The sequence below is a fragment of the Citrus sinensis genome, chromosome 3 (genome assembly GCF_022201045.2).
Source record: "Citrus sinensis cultivar Valencia sweet orange chromosome 3, DVS_A1.0, whole genome shotgun sequence".
Taxonomy (NCBI): domain Eukaryota; kingdom Viridiplantae; phylum Streptophyta; class Magnoliopsida; order Sapindales; family Rutaceae; genus Citrus; species Citrus sinensis.
Genome location: NC_068558.1, coordinates 34,106,111 through 34,126,938, shown reverse-complemented (window position 1 = coordinate 34,126,938; position 20,828 = coordinate 34,106,111). Strand labels below are relative to the sequence as shown.

Here is a 20,828-nt window from a genome sequence, read left to right as displayed (position 1 = left end):
AAGAAGCCAAGCATGCCAGGATCTGCTCGACCACGAGAAGGTGAGCAGACTCCAAAGCATTTGAAGAAATTCCCAAGGCATGCAAAGGCTCATCCAAGTCTCAAAGCCTGTCTTATGGCGAGACAGAAGCCAAGCATGCCAGGATCTGCTCGGCCACGAGAAGGCGAGCAGCATCCCAATCCTTGAAGAATCAAAGGCATGCAAAGGCTCATCAAAGTCTCAAAGCCTGTCTTATGGCGAGACAGAAGCCAAGCATGCCAGGATCGGCTCGGCCACGAGAAGGCGAGCAGAATCCCAATCCTCGAAGAATCCAAGGCATGCAAAGGCTCGACAAAGTCTCAAAGCCTGTCTTATGGCGAGACAGAAGCCAAGCATGCCAGGATCTGCTCGACCACGAGAAGGCGAGCAGACTCCAAAGCATTCGAAGAAATTCCTGAGGCATGCAAAGGCTCACCAAGTCTCAAAGCCTGTCTTATGGCGAGACAGAAGCCAAGCATGCCAGGATCTGCTCGACCACGAGAAGGCGAGCAAACTCCAAAGCATTCGAAGAAATTCCTGAGGCATGCAAAGGCTCACCAAGTCTCAAAGCCTGTCTTATGGCGAGACAGAAGCCAAGCATGCCAGGATCTGCTCGACCACGAGAAGGCGAGCAGACTCCAAAGCATTCGAAGAAATTCCCAAGGCATGCAAAGGCTCATCCAAGTCTCAAAGCCTGTCTTATGGCGAGATAGAAGCCAAGCATGCCAGGATCTGCTCGACCATGAGAAGGCGAGCAGCATCCCAATCCTTGAAGAATCAAAGGCATGCAAAGGCTCATCAAAGTCTCAAAGCCTGTCTTATGGCGAGACAGAAGCCAAGCATGCCAGGATCGGCTCGGCCACGAGAAGGCGAGCAGAATCCCAATCCTCGAAGAATCCAAGGCATGCAAAGGCTCGACAAAGTCTCAAAGCCTGTCTTATGGCAAGACAAAAGCCAAGCATGCCAGGATCTGCTCGACCACGAGAAGGCGAGCAGACTTCAAAGCATTCGAAGAAATTCCCAAGGCATGCAAAGGCTCATCAAAGTCTCAAAGCCTGTCTTATGGCGAGACAGAAGGCAAGCATGCCAGAATCTGCTCGGCCACGAGAAGGCGAGCAGAATCCCAATCCTCGAAGAATCCAAGGCATGCAAAGGCTCAACAAAGTCTCAAAGCCTGTCTTATGGCGAGACAGAAGCCAAGCATGCCAGGATCTGCTCGGCCACGAGAAGGCGAGCAGAATCCCAATCCTCGAAGAATCAAAGGCATGCAAAGGCTCGACAAAGTCTCAAAGCCTGTCTTATGGCGAGACAGAAGCCAAGCATGCCAGGATCTGCTCGACCACGAGAAGGCGAGCAGACTCCAAAGCATTTGAAGAAATTCCTGAGGCATGCAAAGGCTCACCAAGTCTCAAAGCCTGTCTTATGACAAGACAGAAGCCAAGCATGCCAGGATCTGCTCGACCACGAGAAGGCGAGCAGACTCCAAAGCATTCGAAGAAATTCCTGAGGCATGCAAAGGCTCACCAAGTCTCACAGCCTGTTTTATGGCGAGACAGATGCCAAGCGTGCCAGGATCTGCTCGACCGCGCGAAGGCGAGCCGAATCCCAGGCATTGAAGAATCTTCAAAGGCGTGTGGCAAAACCATGAGCAAAGCCGGAACCTGCTCGTCTAGACAAAGACAAGCAGATTCTCAAACGAAAATCAGCTCATAATTACAACACAAGAAACATTTTACAGCGCCGAATCCCGAGGGTGTCATAACCGTCGGTTTGAAATTCAAATGGAGGGGGGGATTTCTGCCACGTCACCTCGTCCGCAATTAAATGCGACGTGATTCTTGGCAGCCTTTTCCAATCCCACGCGAGCGAGTACTAACGAGTTTCTACTGCTGGTCCACTACATTACCCAACACCAGAAACTGGGGGACCGGTGTTTGGGAGAAATACGTCGACGAGACCAGGCATGGTGAGCAGATATCTGATGGCAGAGTTCTGCGAACCGGTGTGTTCCGTAAAAGCCTGGTGCGCGGGGGAACAGGAGCAGAAATATCCTGCTCGTCCACGAGCACGTCATCCGCGAGGCAAATTTCCTGTAAGAGGCATAAGGCCATTCCGGCTAGAGGTCGAGAGGCGAGGAGACCCGGTCGACAGTAGTTGGCAAGGCATGCTCTCCAGCCCGAGAATTTAGGCACGACAGCCATGCTTTCCCCAGAACCGTGGCGTAACACGCAAGATCCCACGTTTGCCCATAACGCAGCATAACGCAGCAGTCGGAGTCCCATACCGTCCCCCAAAAAAAGCGGAAACAAGATCTCACAAAACCACGATAGCCATGCTTTCCCCAGAACCGTGGCGTAACACGCAAGATCCCACGTTTGCCCATAACGCGGCAGTCAGAGTCCCGTACCGTCTCGAAGAAAGCGGAAAACTGGGATTCAGAGGAAGCCTATAAAAATGTAGCCAACGAAGGTAAATGGGTTGGCATTTTCGAGATTAGAAAAGAAATTCTAAAAGAGAGAAAACAACCTAACAGCCATAAGATTTGTGGCAAGTGTTCCCCGAACCTTCATATCTGACTTGAGCGTCGGAGGGTTTGCGCCGGGAAAACAACCGGCGTACTCTGACCTGTCTGTGTGCGCAGGAACCTCTGGAGAAGAAGCCTTGCGAGGAGACCCCCTGGTCGTGATGAAGTTGATCGAGTAGAGATCCTGGTCGTAGAACGAGGAGAACCGGAATCTCGCATCAACAAGAAGAATCAAGAATGTGTTAGATTAGGGATTGTGTAAAATTCAATTTGCAATCGGTTTTTTCCTGTGGTTGGTTCGGTTTTTCGGTTGTTTTTTAAAAAACTGAAACCGAACCGATTAATTTTACTATTTCTACTAAATTACTATTTCGGTTTTTTAGATGTAAAAAAACCGCAAAAAAACCGAACAGTTCGGTTTGATTTTTGATTAATCAGCTTTTTTTGCCCACCCCTAAATACCGTAGTTTTGATGGTGAAATTGATATGATATTTTGTTAAGCATTTATCGTATCACAATAAATTGAATGAACGTGTTCCTTGTTTCTTTTCTTTTCTTTTTTTAATTTTTGGTGGGTTACGTGTGAACTTGCGTGGGTGCGTATCATTTTTTTTTAATATTTCGGAATATTATTACCTTTTGAAAATGGTGTACGATTTCTGCAGGTAATTATTTTTCTGAATAATAGACTTCATTTATTTCCTAATAACCAATAAAAAATAACAAGATAATTGGCTGGAATCTAGCCAAACATAAAAATCAAAGCAACATAATACAAATTTAGTTAAAACATCTGCCATTTGATTACATATTTGAAAGATATGGCAAATCAAAAAATTTTATTTTGGTCGTAATAATTATTGAACACTGTAACTCTATACGAATACTATATCATTCCAAGCTAGCTGAACAAAATGTAAATTTTACTTTTATTTGAATTTAATTTTTTTGTTATCGAATTTACACAACTTTATTAAATGTTAACATTGGATCCTTATCTAATAACTTAAATATTAATATGAGTATTTCATAAAAAAATAATATTATGACCGATTCATTAGAAATTTAAAGTCAACTTGTAACTGCGATGTTAATAAATCTATGTTTTTTTTCAAATTTCATTTATGTGATATTCGAATTCATATTCTTTTATGAACTAATGACTCTGATGTGGTCCCATTAACATGATAATTATATTAGTTTTTATTATTTTAAATTTTACTCACACAACCATCAAAGAATTCAAAATCCTTAAAGAAAATGCCACATAATGCTAAGTAAGTACTGAATTAACATTCTCAAATTAGAGATCAACTAGAGTCTTAAATCTAAGTTACTTGTTGGTTAACTAAAACTTTAATTAAGTAAATACTTAAATATAATTTCTTAAATGACATAATTTTGTAGTTTGATTAATATTTTTATCTTAAATCACATAAAACTCAACTTGTTGCTGAGATAAAGCAAAAGCTCAAGTTCTCATTAAATGTAGGAGACCTTGTTTGTTTGATTAATTGGTTGACTATTTATCTAATTTGGATTATTTGCTTTTTTAAGGCCAAAGTTCCGTGAATCTATCATCTTTCTTCTAATCTAGATTAAAAGCAAATGGATTCTAAAAGAGATTAAGAGATTGATTATTTATCACCAACACTGCAATTTAGATATTTGTCAAGTTTGTTGCAAAAAATCTTTTTTTTTTTTGCTACATAATGTATCCATAAAAAATACGTATATGTTACTTCAATAGGCAGTTCTAGAGCCAAATTTGATATACCTTTCCTTGGCGTAATAATATTACCAATTCAAATCAATTCTATAGATTTATAATGTGACAGTAATAAATTAACTTTAAGGTAAATTTAATATTGTATTATAATATGCTAATATTTATGATCAAGGATTAAGAAATTGTTAAATCTTTTATAGATAGCTAAGTTATGAAAAAAATTTATACATGTAAGGTTTAGATCATACTATATATTTATAAGTACAAAATCTTAATATAAAGTTCAGACAGCCTTTCTTAACAGCTTCCATTATAATGAAAAACATAGTGTATATTGCAAAAAAAATTGTTTAATACAATGAAGATTTTTCATTGAAGATTTAATAATATTGTCATAAGATGTTAACACTAAATATTTTACCAAATATGATACAGCATAGTGTGAGTTTATAATATTATATTTGCTCCAACCTAATATACACATCTACTGTCTGGTATACGAAAGAAAATAAGCACTGCATTTTGTAAACTATAAGAAAAAAGTATGTTAAAGTAACATATACGTATGTTTAATAAATTGAATTAAGGTCATGCTCATGCAAGGAAGTTCGCTACTGTATAATTTTTTTTTTAATAATTTCTCAAAAGGAATATTCAGTTGAATTCTTTTGATTTTTTTATTTACTGTTTATAAATAAAGGATAAAAAAAAAGAGTTGAATTCAATTTACCACGAGAAGATAGAGTGATTTAGAGATTTTAAATAGAAGTCAGGCTATTAGCACCCCTTCAAAATCTTATTGAAACCCATTTTTCAATTATATTCCATTAAATGCCAAAAATACTTTTTTTTTTCTAAATGAATACTTTTTTCATTTATGAATTTTTTAGTTTCTAATATTTTTCTCACTTTTTCAGTCTTAATATTTGTATTTCTCTCTTCAAAATTTCTTTATTAATTAATTTTTAAAGAAAAATCTAAAAAAAGAAAAATATTACATTTAGAAAATAATGAATATTTTATGGGTCTAATACAATTTTATCCCACCTATAATTTTTTTTGTTTAGCAATTAGTTTGAGAATTCTCAAAAAATTATTTGCAGTGGGACAAAATTTTATTTAATTTAACTTATTTTTCCACTGTATTGTATCTTAATTAAATTGTTTTGTTTATTATAAGAATTTTGTTTTAGCTTAGAGGATTATTTCTTAAATTCTGATTATTTTAATAATAATAAAAGATATTTATATTGTTCAAGCAAAATAAAATTAAAGAGAAAAATATAAATATAAATGACTTAATTCTATTTATATTTATTCTTAAATATAATTATAATATAATAAGAGTTTTATAAGATTAATAAAGGGGTGCCAATAGTCCAATTCTTAAATAGTTTTATTATTTTAACAAAGAGAATAGACGGTGTGGTATGCGCAGAGATGGGGCCCATCTCGTACGTCCATTTGACGAAAATCTTGTGATTGGAACCCGGAGAAGCAATCGTCGCCGGACGCGTGGACAATGGACAGGAGTGAACGAAAATGAGGCGGCTATTTAGTAGTTTGTGGAGGCTGACGAAAACGAATGGAGAGACAAAGAAAAGACGATGTCGTTGTAAGGGTGGTGTTTTTTCATATGAAAAAGATGTGATTGGGCCCACGTGAGGTCTCGTCGATGGGGTCCATGTTTTTCTTTTTTTTAATAGTAATCATATTGGACGGAAAAATTGGATAGAACACTCACACAAATAGCATACTGTACATATCGATACTGGTTTACAAGAGCAATAACCTAATTACAAATCTTTTATATAAATTTATTTTATACAAACGATTAAATTAATTAGATTAAATATTTTTTATCTCATATAATTTAATTTTACTATTTTATATTTTTACTTAACCAATAAATTTATACCACATTACTTTATATAAAATAAATTTATGTAAGAGTTTGTAATTATCATCATTGTCACTTGCAAACTAATTACAAATCTTTTATATAAATTTATTTTATATAAAATAATTAAATTAATTATTTTTATTTCACATAAATTATTTTTAATATTTTATATTTTTACCTAACTAATAAATGTATACCACATTAATTTATATAAAATAAATTTATACAAGAATTTGTAGCTATCATCATTGTGACTTACTAGCTAAAATGATTTGATTTTAATGATAGGAAACTTGTAATATCTTTATTATTTTTGGTAAAACTGTTATTTAAAAGTTATATTTATTATACGTTGTCAACTTTTACTTTTATGTTATAGTTTTATTATTCACAATAATTGTGATTTAAAGATAACAATACCTTAATACCAAACAAAACTCCATTCACAATTCTTTTGTTAATTCATAGACTATTCAAGAAATTATAGTTATTTGTTTTTTAAAACAAAGAAACAATTAATTTCGTTTCATTCCAATCAGATTAAGCAGATGTAAACTAACATATGAACCATTAAACTTTTTTTATCAACAAGTCCGTGCACCAAGAAAATGATTGTCGATGCATTAAGTATTGATACAAAGTATTAACATGATTTATTTTATTTTTAAACCATAAGCATATTTTGTTGGGTACAAAATCTATGATCAAGAGTTCATTGGGATCCTTGTGAAACTCATGTTGAATAAATCTTAACTATCGATTTAGGGTGCATTTGGGACAACTGCTCCCACCCTATATTTTAGGGGAATATCTCTTAACAGTCAACACAAGCTCAACCAAACACCAAAACTGGTCCAAATTTCTTTATCCAAAATTGTGCAACCAAAGAAGGATGTAATTCATAATTAATAAGGATCATTAATTCTATCGGCTTTTGTAGCAAAATTATGGTTGAGGAGATTTTGGGACATATCTCGCGAGGGTTATCTAGTGTACTTAGAATTCACTGATCTTAAGTATACAATGTGTTTGGCTAGCAGGAAAGTGACAGAAAAGGAGAAAGAAAATAAAAAGAATAAGAGAGCTTTTATTGATCTCGAATTGATTTTAATTACATTCACACATTCATCAACTTATATTATTCATTAACAGCAAATAAAAAACTTCTTAACAGCTGTCAATTAAACATTGGTTAAGCTAAACCAACAATAACAAACTAACTAATTTGTCCAGCTCATCAATCCTAGTCAAGAGAATCTCAACCATTGATCTGCTGCTGTTGACTAATCATCTCAACACCCCTTCTCAAGCTTAACAGTCGTGGAACAACATTAAGCTTGTCTCTATAGTAATTGAAAAATGAGTAAGCCATAGGCTTTGTCAGCACATCTGCAATGTTCCACTCACTTGGTACATACTTGATTTCCACTTGCTTGCTCGTTACCTTTTCCCTTATGAAATGCACATCCAATTCTATGTGCTTGGTTCTAGCATGATACACTGGATTTGTTGCTAATGCTGCTGCTCCATTGTTATCACACCAGATGATTGGTATTTGGCTGCACTTCAGTTTAAGTTCCCCAAGTAAGGCTTGAATCCAAACAATTTATGCACAAGCTGTTGACAATGCTCTGTATTCTGATTCTGTGCTAGACCTTGCTACAGTTTGCTGCTTCTTGGAAGACCATGAAATAAGATTCTGCCCAAGATATACACAATATGCTCCAACTGACTTTCTGTCATCAACATCACACGCCCAATCTGCATCTGTATATGCTGTTAACCTCATTTCATCACCTGCTTTAAACAATAATCCATAATCTTCAGTTGCCTTCAAGTATCTTAGAATTTTCTTACAAGCAATCCAGTGTTTCTCAGTTGGTGCAGCAAGAAATTGACTCAACTTATTCACTAAAAAGGCAAGTTCTGGTCTTGTAAGCACCAAGTACTGCAAAGCACCAATTATGCTTCTATATTCAGTAACATTGACAACCAAGTTATCATCATTTCCTGCTCTTCTTAGTTTCTGTCCTGTACTCATTGGAGTATCACTTTCTCTGCAATTTTTCATGTCAGTTCTTGTAAGCAAATCTCTCACATATTTGGCTTGTGAAAGATGTAAACTACCCTTTGCAGCATGTGTAACCTCAATACCAAGAAAGTAGCTGAACTCTCCAAGGTCTTTTAAAGCAAAAGTGTCCCCAAGATATCTGATGAATGTTTCAATTATTGTATTGTTATCTCCAGTAATTAATATATCATCCACATATACTAACACAACCACAATACCTCCAGATTCATGTTTGATGAACAAAGATGAGTCTGCTTTGGAGTTCTGAAACCCCCACTGCAACAGTGCTTTCCTTAGCCTATCAAACCAGGCTCTGGGAGCCTGTTTCAGACCATAAAGAGCCTTATGCAACTTGCAAACATGACCAGATGGAGACTGAACAAAACCCTCAGGCTGAAACATGTAGACATCTTCATTGAGCTCCCCATTAAGGAAAGCATTGTTGATGTCGATTTGTCTTATTTTCCAGCCCTTCATCACAGTAAGACTAAGTATAATTCTGACAGTTGATTGTTTGACCACAGGACTGAAGGTCTCAAAGTAATCAATACCAGGGGTTTGATGAAACCCCTTTGCTACCAACCGTGCTTTATACTTAGAAACAGAACCATCTGCATTGTACTTAATGAGAAAAACCATTTACAACCAACAATTTTAGTAGCTTGAGAGGCTGGTACAAGAATCCAAGTGTTATTTTCCATAAGTGCATCATACTCAGCCTGCATGGCTGCCTTCCACTTGGAATCTAAGAGAGCTTGAGTGACTGTAGCAGGTTCTGGTTCTCTAAGAACAGAAGAATAGGCAAGAAACTTTGGCTTAAACACTCCTGCTTTTGCTCTTGTGAGCATTGGATGAGTGGGCTGTAGAGCTTGATGATGTGATGGATTATGATGTGGATGAGGTAACTGTATAGTTTGATTTGGTGATGGATTATGATTTGGATGAAGTGTCTGTAGATCTTGATTAGGTGATGAACTATGAAATGGCTGAGAACTAGATGAAGAGGCAGAAGCTGAAGCTGCTGGCATCTGAAGCTGTTGTATAATGGTGTCACTTGAGCCTGAAGGATCAGGAAGTGGAACTGACACTGAAGATACTTTAAACATGGGATGTCTATATTCAGAAACAGAGGAAGAATTCTGTTTAGAGAATAAAGGATCAGTAGAGAAAAGAAACTCAGACTCATTAAACACAACATGCCTAGCAACATAGACAACACCTTTGGAGCTTAGGCACTTATAACCTTTGTGATCTGGACTATAACCAATAAACAAACACTTTGTTGTATGATAATTGAATTTGTGTTTGTTATAGAACCTCAAATATGGAAAACATGAACAACCAAAACATCTCAAAAAAGCATAGTCAGGCTTGTGTTTGTGAAGAAATTCATAGGGAGACTGATGGGATGACAGAACTGAAGTTGGTAATCGATTGATGAGAAAAGCAGATGTGGAGAATGCTTCCCACCAGAAACTGAGAGGTAATTCAGCTTGTGCAAGTAGAGTTAAACCCATCTCAACAAGGTGTCTGTGTTTTCTCTCTACTCTACCATTCTGGTGATGTGTATGAGGACAGGGATGTCTGAATAAAATTCCATGTTTTTGAAGATAAGGTACAAAGGACCTGAATTCACCCCCCCAATCTGACTGTAGGATCTTAATGGCTGTTCCAAATTGGTTTTCAACTTGAGTTTGGAAAATGATAAAAACAAACAAAGCTTGAGACTTGGTTTTCAAAGGATAAATCCAGGTATATCTACCATAATCATCAATGAAACTGATATAGTATTTATAACCATTGAGAGATGTAATGGGTGTTGGACCCCATAATTCTGTATGAATAAGCTCTAGTGGTGAGGCTGTTTTGTTTACAGTTGTTTTAAAATGCAATTTATGAACTTTTCCATATTGGCAGGCATCACAAAAATCAGGAATCTGAGTTTTATTGCTGAATTGTAAATGTTTACAATTAGTAAGAACATGTTTCATAACTGTTGAGCTAGGATGACCAAGTTGCCTATGTAAGATATTTATTGAAGTGCTAGAAACTGGACTTGAATGAGACAACAGACAATTTTGAGCAACTTTAGCTTGAGTGTTTGCACTAGAACAAGACTGCAAATCATCTGAACAATGTGACACCATGGACATTGGAGCAGAACATGACTCTTTATTTACAGTAGAAAATAAGGCTTGATGAATTTTACTTCCAGGCTCAAGTTTCAGCTTATACAGACCCTTCATAGCCACATCCTCCAGCAAAACTGTCCTCTTCTTCTTGTCCTTGAGAAAGCAAGTATTTCCACAAAATTCAATGATCAAGGAATTATCAGAAGTTAGCTTAGAAATGCTTAAAAGATTTTTGGTGATGTGTGGCACAAATAAAAGATTTTTTAGCAACAATTTGTGATTTCCAACTGCTAAATGAGTATTTCCTATACGAGAAATAGTAAGGCCATATCCATTTCCAATTATAAGCTTTTCATTACCTTCATAAGGTTCACTGATGCTAAGATTGTTGAGATCATTGGTTAGGTGGTGAATTGCTCCATTGTCCAGATACCAGCCATCATCCATTACTGTTTCTGGTGTTGCCAAATAAGCTGACATATTTCTTTGACTGTAGCCTTGATTGAAACCTTGATTGTAATTGTTTTGATGTGGATACCTTGCTGGAATAAAATCCTTGTTGAACCTATCTTTGCAGGTGGCAGCTGTGTGTCCTATGATGAAGCACACTTGGCATCTAGGTTGATATGGCTGTGAAAAATGACCAGGCATTTGAGTTCTCCCACCTTGATTCCAAGATCTTCCTCCATGCGTATTATTTCCTCTTCCACCTCTCCTTCCTCGATAAAAATTTCCACCTTGATTGCCTCTAAAATTACCTTGCATCATGTATCCAGAATTTTAAGATCTTGATACATCTTGATTGAAACCAGATTTTGAGTTGTATGTTCCAAAACCTTTCTTATTATTGTTTCCTTTCTGAACAAAATTAGCAACAAAAGCCAGATTTGCATCCATAGTTTCAGCTAATGCTTGTTGTTCTAACATTCCCTCATGTGTCATTAACATAGAGAGTGATTCTGATAAATCGAGATCTAGTCCTCTTCTTGTAATCAAAACTGCTACAGGATTGAAATCTGAACCAATTCCTCCTAATACACTTATCATAAAGTCATAGTCACTCATTGGTGCCCCTGCTACTGCCATACTATCTGCTATGCCTTTCATTTTGTGAAAATAGTCATAAACACTCAAATCATTCTTCTTTGTCATCATCATTTGATTCTTCAGTTGTAATGCTCTGGTTTTGTTCTGTGAACCAGAGAGTTTTTCCAGAGTCTTCCAAACTTCAAAGGAAGTTTTGCATCCGAGAACGATTCTAAGAACACTCTCAGTCATGGAAGAGAGTAACCAACCTAGCAGCTGCTGATCAGTTCGCTTCCATATCACAAATTCAGAGTTCGGAATTCTCTGATCTGTGTATGGTGCTGTGATTGAACCATCAATGTATCCTTCTAATCCATTTCCTTGAATGGATGCCAATACTTGCATTTTCCAGATCAGATAATTTGATCTGTCGAGCTTGATTGGTGTAGGAAACGTATAGGAAATAGTTGTGGTTTGATTTGAACTTGATGATGCCATCTGTGCTCTGATACCAACTTAGAATTCACTGATCTTAAGTATACAATGTGTTTGGCTAGCAGGAAAGTGACAGAAAAGGAGAAAGAAAATAAAAAGAATAAGAGAGCTTTTATTGATCTCGAATTGATTTTAATTACATTCACACATTCATCAACTTATATTATTCATTAACAGCAAATAACAAACTTCTTAACAGCTGTCAATTAAACATTGGTTAAGCTAAACCAACAATAACGAACTAACTAATTTGTCCAGCTCATCAATCCTAGTCAAGAGAATCTCAACCATTGATCTGCTGCTGTTGACTAATCATCTCAACAAGTGTCAAGTGTGTCCATGCTCTCAAAAGTTTCACGCTAGAAATGGAACTCTGAAAAGTTGAATATGGAGCCCAGGTTCAATGGCTCTATATCAATGATAGTTTTGAAATTGGGGGCATTGAAGCGGTTGATTTACAGAGGCCATAGAAGCAGATTTTATTTCTTTTTTAGCAAAAACGAAGCTAGTCTTTTGTGGCTATCTGTCAACTAAATTTTCTATTTTGTGTTGAAGGCAGACTAATTATGAACTATGAAGTACATCATCCTCTAGTTGCAAAATTCTGTCAACTAACATTCTTTTGTTCCGAATTAAGGGCTGCATAAGCATGACACGTATAAATAACTTGTGCACAATGAAGGCAGATATTTAAAACTCAAACAATAATGATCGGTTTGGATTCTGGATTCCCATTTAAGCAAGAAAAGGCAACCTTCGTGATTGATACTAACTTGCTCTGAACGTCGAACAATGGATCAGGTGGAAGCCGAGGATCGAACATTTCATCAAGTGGCATTGGAAGATGGAGCTGAAACTGCGGAAAGAGCATCTGATCTCTTGGATGCTTTCCCTTGATCACTTCTAATACTAACACTCCGAAACCGTACACATCGTACTTTCCCTTGATATGTTCCTTCAAATCGTTTACTCAAAGCTAAGACAAATCATTCCCCCCCCCCCCCCCCCCACAAAAACAAATAAAAACTAATTATTAGTGGTTTATTTGATTTTTGGTTAAATCACAAGGACTGCATTGTAAATTATCCTCAATTTTTAATTCTTTTTCCCCTATCTATTCCTTTCTTTTAACATTATCAATAAGTAAGAGCCACCCATAGGCAAAGCTTATGTTACAAATAATGTAACAAACAACCAATGAATATAGGCCATTGATTTTGATATTCCTTAAATCTAGTGAATAAAAATAATTTTAACATAAAATAAAGTACAAGTGTGATAAATATTTACAGAAAATTTCATTTTTGATCATATATTTACCTATTTTTTCAAATAAGTCCTCATTCATTTTTTATAATTAAATGGTTTTGTCATCTATCTTTTCTACATTTATTTTAAAAAATTTTACAATATTTTTATAAAGATTTAAATGATTATTATATTCATAAAGATCCACAAATTTTAAATATATTTTTGCACTTACATTTATAATTTGTTTTCTCTCTTGAGACATAAACTAGATTTTTCTTCTAACACACGCGCACGCACACACACATTCAATCTATTTTCCATCCTAAATACATATCATCAATGCTGTCATATAGATTTTGTAATTTACATTTAGTATCATGAATTATAAGACATATTATATGTGATAAATATCTTATAAATCTAATGAATTATTAAAAAGACGGTACAATGAACAAATTACCAAAGCCTCTACTGAAAAATTTTCAAGTCTTTGATCTTATCAATGATTCAAACATGTGGAGAAATAATCAATTAAATTGAATGTCACAATATTTATTAAATAAATTAGAAAACCCAAATTTATCTATAAATGATATAGAAAGGGTAAACAAAATATTAGAAATTAATAATTTTAATGAAGGAAATATAAAAAGATTAAAAAGTTAAGGGATCAACTAAGTAAAGAATTTAATAAAGTTAAACAATTCATAAAAGACTTCAACATTAACGATAATAATATATTAAACCAAGAGATTATTAATATAATGAATAAAAACTCAATGGATATAAACTTAAACAGATTAGAGATTCAATTAAATAAAATAGAAAAAAATTGTTGAGCAGTTTGGTACCAACTTTGCTATAAATATAAATGAAGAACTTCAAAAAAAATTGAAATCCTGTAGCTTAGGGTGTAAACAGTCTGGGTGTAAAGTAAAACTTTATAACTTATTAACCTTTTTAATAATTATTATCTTTTCTAAGGGTTTAAAAATTTATAGTTGTAACATACAGCTAATGTAACATAAGCTTTGCCCATTAATTGCCCATTAATTCATACAGTGGTACATACTTTCAAGTTTACATTTGAGGGGTTCACCTCTTTGTACATGTCGCAAGAAATTATTTTTTTAATTATTACAAACTATCTTACTAATCTTGGTCTTCATTGTACAGACTCCACATGTCCTCAAATGTGCTCACCACTGCCCCATGCATTCTTTTAACTAAACCTCTAACTTTTCCAAAAAAATAAAAAATAAAAAAACTAAACCTCTAAGGAATGAGCAAACTTTATTTTATTTATAAATGAAAGAGTTGAGTACACCATATACCAGGGGTGGCTTTAAGTATAGGCGAACAAGGCGATTGCCTAAGGCCCTATATTTGTTGAACGCCTCTTTTTTTGTATTTCTTAATAGTTCTTTAATTAATAAAGATTTTTTTTTAATTATATATTGTAGAGAAGCCTATTAGACATCTTTATAATTAACAGTTATACCACAACTAAGAATTATTTTTTTTTATAGAAAATCAATATTTGGTAACCTTAATGTTCAAGAGATATAATTAATAAAACTGTTTAGCTATTAATTCATTCATTATTAGTTTTTCCAAATTTTTTTTTAAATTTTTTGCCTTTTAAGTTTCCTAAAAAAATTAAATTCTTTGACTTTTAATATTCCTTTTAATTTCCATTAAAACCTTGTAATATAATATAAAAATCAATAAATAAATAGATTTCTTGCTCTTTTTTTTACAAAGAGAATTATTACATTCATTAATTCATGTAAAAAAGAAAAAAATTAGTTTCTTAAAATATAAAGTGCATATATATTTCATAATCAATTCATTATCTCAACTTTATGCTATTCTAAATATTCTATTTGAAAATAATAATATTTTTATTTATTTGTTTGTTTATTTTTATAATAATTTTAATGGAAGTAAAAAAAATATTTTCTTGGTTATTTTTTTAGGTTTGGTTTGTGAAAAATTTTAAGATATTTTTTATTACTATTAAAATTTAAAAGAAAGTTAAAAGCCGAATAAATTTTTTAATCTTTTATATTTCTTTGAGTATTAAAATTGTAAAATAAAAAAAGGCCCCACAAAAAAATTTTGCCTAAGGCCCCATATACTTTAAAGCCGGCCCTGCCATATACCAAGGATATAAGGATGACGTAATAACCAACGCCTCCTAATTCTTGAAAGCTAGACCAAACAAACTACAGCACATGAGAAAAATAAACCAAGCAAATTACAAGTATACTTAGAAAATGAAGACTTAGTCAAGGCAGCTGAGGTTAAGTCCGTAATTGTTGACTGACTATCTTCATAGTTGGTCTAGACTCCGGACTCTTATTTAAACATGAAAACGCAACCTCCATGATTGATATCAGTTTTTCTTGAACACTGCGTGATGGAGCTGGAAGACGCGGGTCCAACATTTCATCAAGTTCTATATCCGTGTTGAGGGATGAAGATGAAATCGAAGAAAGAAAATCTCTTGGATGCTTCCCTTTGATCACTTCCAACACTAACACTCCAAAACTGTACACATCGCATTTCTCTGTGATCTTCATTGTGTAAGCAAGCTCTGCAAGGTCAAGGATCCAAAAACAAAAAATGTTTACTCTGTTTCTGAGATAAATGTGCATAAACTAGTGAGATTCTACAAGTCTAATGAATGTAATACATAAATTTTTCAACAATATCTAGGTACATTGTTATGTTACGAAACACATAACATAAAAATATAAGGGAAATTATCAGCCATATATCCTTAAATGGCACCCGTATCAAACATGTGTGAACACTTTTCAAGTCTATCACTCGTATATCCTAAGTTGACAAAACACTTATGCTGTCCACTAATTCGTTAACTTTCGTTTGCAAGCGCTGACATGATAAGGGTAATTTAGTCTTTTAAGATTGACGAAACTTTGATTAAAAAACGACATGTCATCCCATTTACATAGTAAAAAATGACATGTCATCCTATTTATCGGATAATTGTTAATAATTGCTAAAAAAATTACTTTACAACCAAATCTACTCCTCCAAAATTTAACCTAAATTTTTGAAGATCTACTCCTCCAAGCTCCAACTGGAAATTTTTATGGTATAATATATATAATTGTAAATAATATGTTGTTAATAATTTTTTATGGCATAATATGGATATGTTTTATGGACAATTGTTAATAATATGTACCATTAATAATTTATTTTTTAATCAAAAAAATGTATTGTTAATAACAAAATAAAAAAAAATTGTGTATTGAAAATTTACGTTAATTTTTGGGGTAAATTTATCTTTTTACCTTATTTTGAGTTTTAAGGGCAAAATAGTCAATTTGTCACAATTATGTTAACTTTCTAACGGAAGTTAACGGATTGGTGGACGACAAAAGTGTTTTCTCAACTTAGGGTATATAAGTGATACACTTAAAAAGTATTCACACACGTTTGATACGGGTGTCATTTAAGGGTATATGACTGATAATTTCCCAAAATATTACTCAAAATGGTAACAAACGAATACTAAATACCTGGTGCAACGTATCCGTATGTGCCTGCAAATTCAGTCCAGTTGGACGAGTCTGGCATCAGAAACTTAGCAATTCCAAAGTCTGCAACATGAGCTTCATATTCCAAATCCAGCAACAAGTTCTTACTTGATATGTCTCGATGGACGATGGGAGGAAAGCAGTCATGGTGCAAGTAAGACAAGGCATCAGCTACGCCTTTGATTGCATTCATTCTCTGACTCCAATCCAGTTCTTGTGCTGCTGCATCACTGCTCAAGATCGCAGCCAAGCTACCCCTTTCAAGAAATTCATAGACCAAAAAAGAGTGTCGGGCATGTGAGCAAAATCCATAAAACTTCACAATGTTTCGATGTCGAGTCTCTGTCAAGGCCTTAACTTCGGTCAAGAATTCTTTTTGATCTGCAATCTGATCACATGAGAGTGGTGAGTGAAATTTCTTAACAGCTACGACTTCCCCAGATGGTAGCTCAGCTCTATAAACACTTCCGTGTCCACCATTTCCAATGCAATTCTCGGCATCAAAATCATTTGTTGCTCTAACAATTTCATCGTACACAAGTTTCCCTTCCAAATTCAATATAGAAAACAATCCCTGAGGGTTCTGGTTGCTACTTTGTCGGTCTCCTGAGTCTGAATTCCGCTTTCGAAGAATGAAAATTGCTATCAACGCCATTGCAACAAATAGTGCTCCTAAAACTGGGAACACTATCGCTAACCACTTGGCGCCAGAATTTTGCTTGTGTGTCGAGAAAACTTTGCACGGTTGCATTCCTTTCACACCTCCACACAATCCCTTATTCCCCTCTAACGCTTCCACTGGGGCATTCCGAAATGCTGTGCTATTTGGAACTGGGCCTTGCAATTGATTATCAGAAATGTCAATGACTGATAGACCACGCATTCCCTCAAAGCAATGTGGAATCCAACCAGAGAGATTATTGTGGGAGAGATTCAACATTTCCAAGCTTTTCAAACTGCATATTTGAAATGGTATCTCTCCTCCAAAGAGGTTATGACTTGCATATAATTCTGAAAGTTGAACTAGCTTCTCCAATTCCTTTGGCAATTCTTGGACAAAGTGGTTGTTGCTTAAGCCCAGGTAGTGCAATTTCACCAAGTTGCCGAGACTTGATGGGACTGAATTGTTGAACCTATTAGCAGAAAAGTCGAGGTATTCAAGTTCAATGAGTGAGCCGATTTCTGTAGGTAGACGCCCTGTCAGTTGATTCCCTCTCAAAATGAGCTTGGTTAGAGAATTTAACTTCCCAAGTTCCTTTGGAATCTCCCCAACTATATGATTCAATGAAAGATCGAGTGCTTGTAGTTGAGACGAGTTTCCAATCTCACGCGGTATACCTCCAGTAATGTTATTCATCGAAATGTTGAGAGCGCCTAATTTTGGGCATTTCCCCCAATTAGATGAGATTTCACCATAAAAATTATTGCGGCTGAGATCTATGAAAGTCAGGTTAGGATAAATGCCCAAAGCTTCTGATATATTTCCAGTAAGGTTGTTTCCATCAAGGCGTACTCGGATTAAGCTTGTGCAATTTCTCAAGCTTTTAGGGATTGTTCCTTGAAAATGGTTTTCAGAAACAGTAAATTTCTGTAATGCTCCACCTCGACAAACATTGTGCGGTAAATAACCCGTAAAATGGTTGTTATCCAATGATAGCTGGGTCAACATGGGATTCTCAAGCAAGGGAGGAATGGAACCGGATAGGTTGTTATAAAGGAGGACTAGTTCTTTTAGGTTGGTCAAATTACTAACAGATGGTGGAAGAACCCCTTTAAATTGATTTTGGCTCAAATCGAGAATGCTAAGAGACCTCATCTTTCCTATTTCATCTGGAATGGAACCAAAAAGCTTGTTTTGAGACAAAAGTAAAGATAATAAACCGGTTAGATTCCTAAAGGAAGATGGAATGTAACCGGTGAGTTGATTTCCTTTCAACTGTAAATTAAAAAGAGACTTCAATTTTCCTAAACTTGACGGGATAGAACCAGAAACTGAATTTCCATAGAGGTGTAAAGAATTCAAGTTGCTCAAATTACCAAAAGAAAGAGGGATTGGACCACTAAATTTATTACTGCTCAAATATAGGACGGACATAGATTTCGAGTTTCCAATGTCCGGAGGAATGAAACCAGAAAATGAATTATCTTGAAGGAACAATATAAAGAGGTCTGTCAAATTACTTAAAGAAGGAGGGACTGAACCGTTCAGGTGGTTAGAGAACAAGGAAAGCTCCACTATAGAACTTAACTGACCTAGTTCTGGTGGAATTGAGCCATCTAAGTGGTTCGTATCAATGTAAAGGAACATCAAATGACTCATAAGACCAACTTCTGGTGGAATATTTCCTGAAAATTGATTGCCTCCGAAATAAAGGTGGATGAGATTCGTAAGGTTACTAATTTGAGGCGGTATAGTACCGAAGAGTTTATTATAGCTGAGATCAAGATACGCAAGATGAGGAAACAATGAGAATGAGAAATCATGAAGCTTACCTTTTAATCCTTTAGCTGGGAGGGTAATGTTGTCGACTCTTCCGGCGTCATTGCAACTGATTCCATACCAAGCACACGGGCTTGTTTTGGATGAAACATTAGTGGTGTCCTTAACCCAAGAAGAAAGGAGAGATCGGTTATGGTTTTGAAGGCTTGCTTTCCATTTGAGAAGAGCATCGGCTTCTTCATTAGATTCTGAAGAAACAGTTATTAAGAAACTTAACACAAAAAATGGGATCAACAAAACAAGAGAAGGAACAACTGTATTGAGGGTTGGTGACCCCATTGATATTCCAAAAACACAATCAAATAAATAAAGTTAAACCGAAGTTTTATTGAAATTCAAAAGATCTTTTGATGACTCTTAGCTTTTGGAAAACATACAACGGTGCAGAAAACGAGCATGTTGGACGCCAAATTTATAGAAGCCACACACAAGAGCAATTGAGAGGTCAACAAGTCGATGCGTCAAGTTGGGAAGATTTTTCCAATGTTTCAGGAGGTGGAAAAGTTTTCCAAGATTAGGATATTTTTTACATAGTAGTCTGAATATTATTGCTCTGAAATTATCCAAAAAATGGTTCCTTTGGTTGCAGTTCAGTAAATCAATCACCGTTTGAGCCGTGTGTCATGTTCTTCTACGTCGATATACGACTTGTAGTCGTCCATCCACTACTTGTTGGTTAGTTATTTTGATTATAAAATAATAATGAATGACTTAAAAATATAATATAAAATCAAATGTTTTCTTATTAGTTTATATTATAGATTAATTTAACTTATAGTTTAATTATTTTTATTATATTTACTGCTAATATTAACATTTTAACACTAAATTCCAATGGGTATACTTGTCCAAATTAAAAAAAAACATGTAATTCCTTTCCCTTTTAATTTTTTTTATTGAAACCAAACAATAAATATCAATTTTTGCACTCCTATTCTCTCATTACCTCTCCACTCCTCTCCATTTTTTACCCCTCCTCTCCTCCTCTTTCTTAAAACCAAACGCTACCTAAAGGTACATTTCTAAACACGCACACACACCACATCATCGTCATCGTCATCTTCTTCTTTTAAAAGGTGGGTATGATAAACGACAAGATCCGCAAGGTACCCAAGATCCGCCACTGGAGGTGGCTTGTGAAATGATGAAATTAGTAATTGCAAAGTATTATTACTATCATTATAATAGTTATTTATAGTAGTATTATATTTTCATTATTATTATTGTGATTATTAATATTATTACTTTTCGTTATTATTATTGTTGTTGTTGTTATTTTCAATATTATTATATTATCATTATTATGATTATTATTGTTATTTTAAAAATTATCATTATTATTATTACATTAATATAATAACATTTTAATTGAGCACAAAATTGAAATTATGAAATGTGGGGGGGGGGGGGGGAAAATGGTGAGTTCAAGGAATGAAAACTTGATTCTCAATCCCATGTGAATCAAATTTCTTTTCCTTGACTCAAAAATATGTGGATCCTGCATATTTCATTCTGATTCTTCATTCCATTTTAACAAGTCGAAAATAACAATTTCAAAATCATTCTCACTGTGAATTTCGATTTCCCGATTTCACAAGTAAACACA

At 34.7% G+C, this 20,828-nt stretch overlaps 2 protein-coding genes across 2 annotated transcripts in view; both read right to left on the bottom strand.

Annotated features, from left to right (window-relative positions):
- The window catches only part of LOC102624294 (MDIS1-interacting receptor like kinase 2-like), a 64,668-nt gene extending 45,079 nt beyond the window's left edge, over positions 1 to 19,589 (bottom strand). Inside the window, exon 1 of the mRNA XM_052437586.1 lies at positions 17,485 to 19,589. Within this exon, the coding sequence (XP_052293546.1) occupies positions 17,485 to 19,501 (2,017 nt within the window). The 5' untranslated portion in view covers positions 19,502 to 19,589. The remainder of the gene's footprint in view (positions 1 to 17,484) is intronic.
- On the bottom strand, positions 15,216 to 17,467 carry LOC112496726 (MDIS1-interacting receptor like kinase 2-like). Its single transcript, XM_052437598.1, has 2 exons — positions 16,705 to 17,467; positions 15,216 to 15,749 (listed from the first exon to the last, which is right to left on the bottom strand). The coding sequence occupies exons 1-2, from the start codon at positions 17,375 to 17,377 to the stop codon at positions 15,457 to 15,459; spliced, it is 966 nt and encodes a 321-aa protein (XP_052293558.1). The 5' UTR covers positions 17,378 to 17,467; the 3' UTR covers positions 15,216 to 15,456.
- Positions 19,590 to 20,828: the final 1,239 nt, after the last annotated feature.

Excerpts from the sequence above, each read along its gene's own strand:
- LOC112496726 (XM_052437598.1), bottom strand. The coding sequence starts at position 17,377 with ATGGCGTTGATAGCAATTTTCATTCTTCGAAAGCGGAATTCAGACTCA. Across the intron at positions 15,750-16,704 it reads ATACGGATACGTTGCACCAG|AGCTTGCTTACACAATGAAG; the intron begins GTATTTAGTATT and ends TTGACCTTGCAG.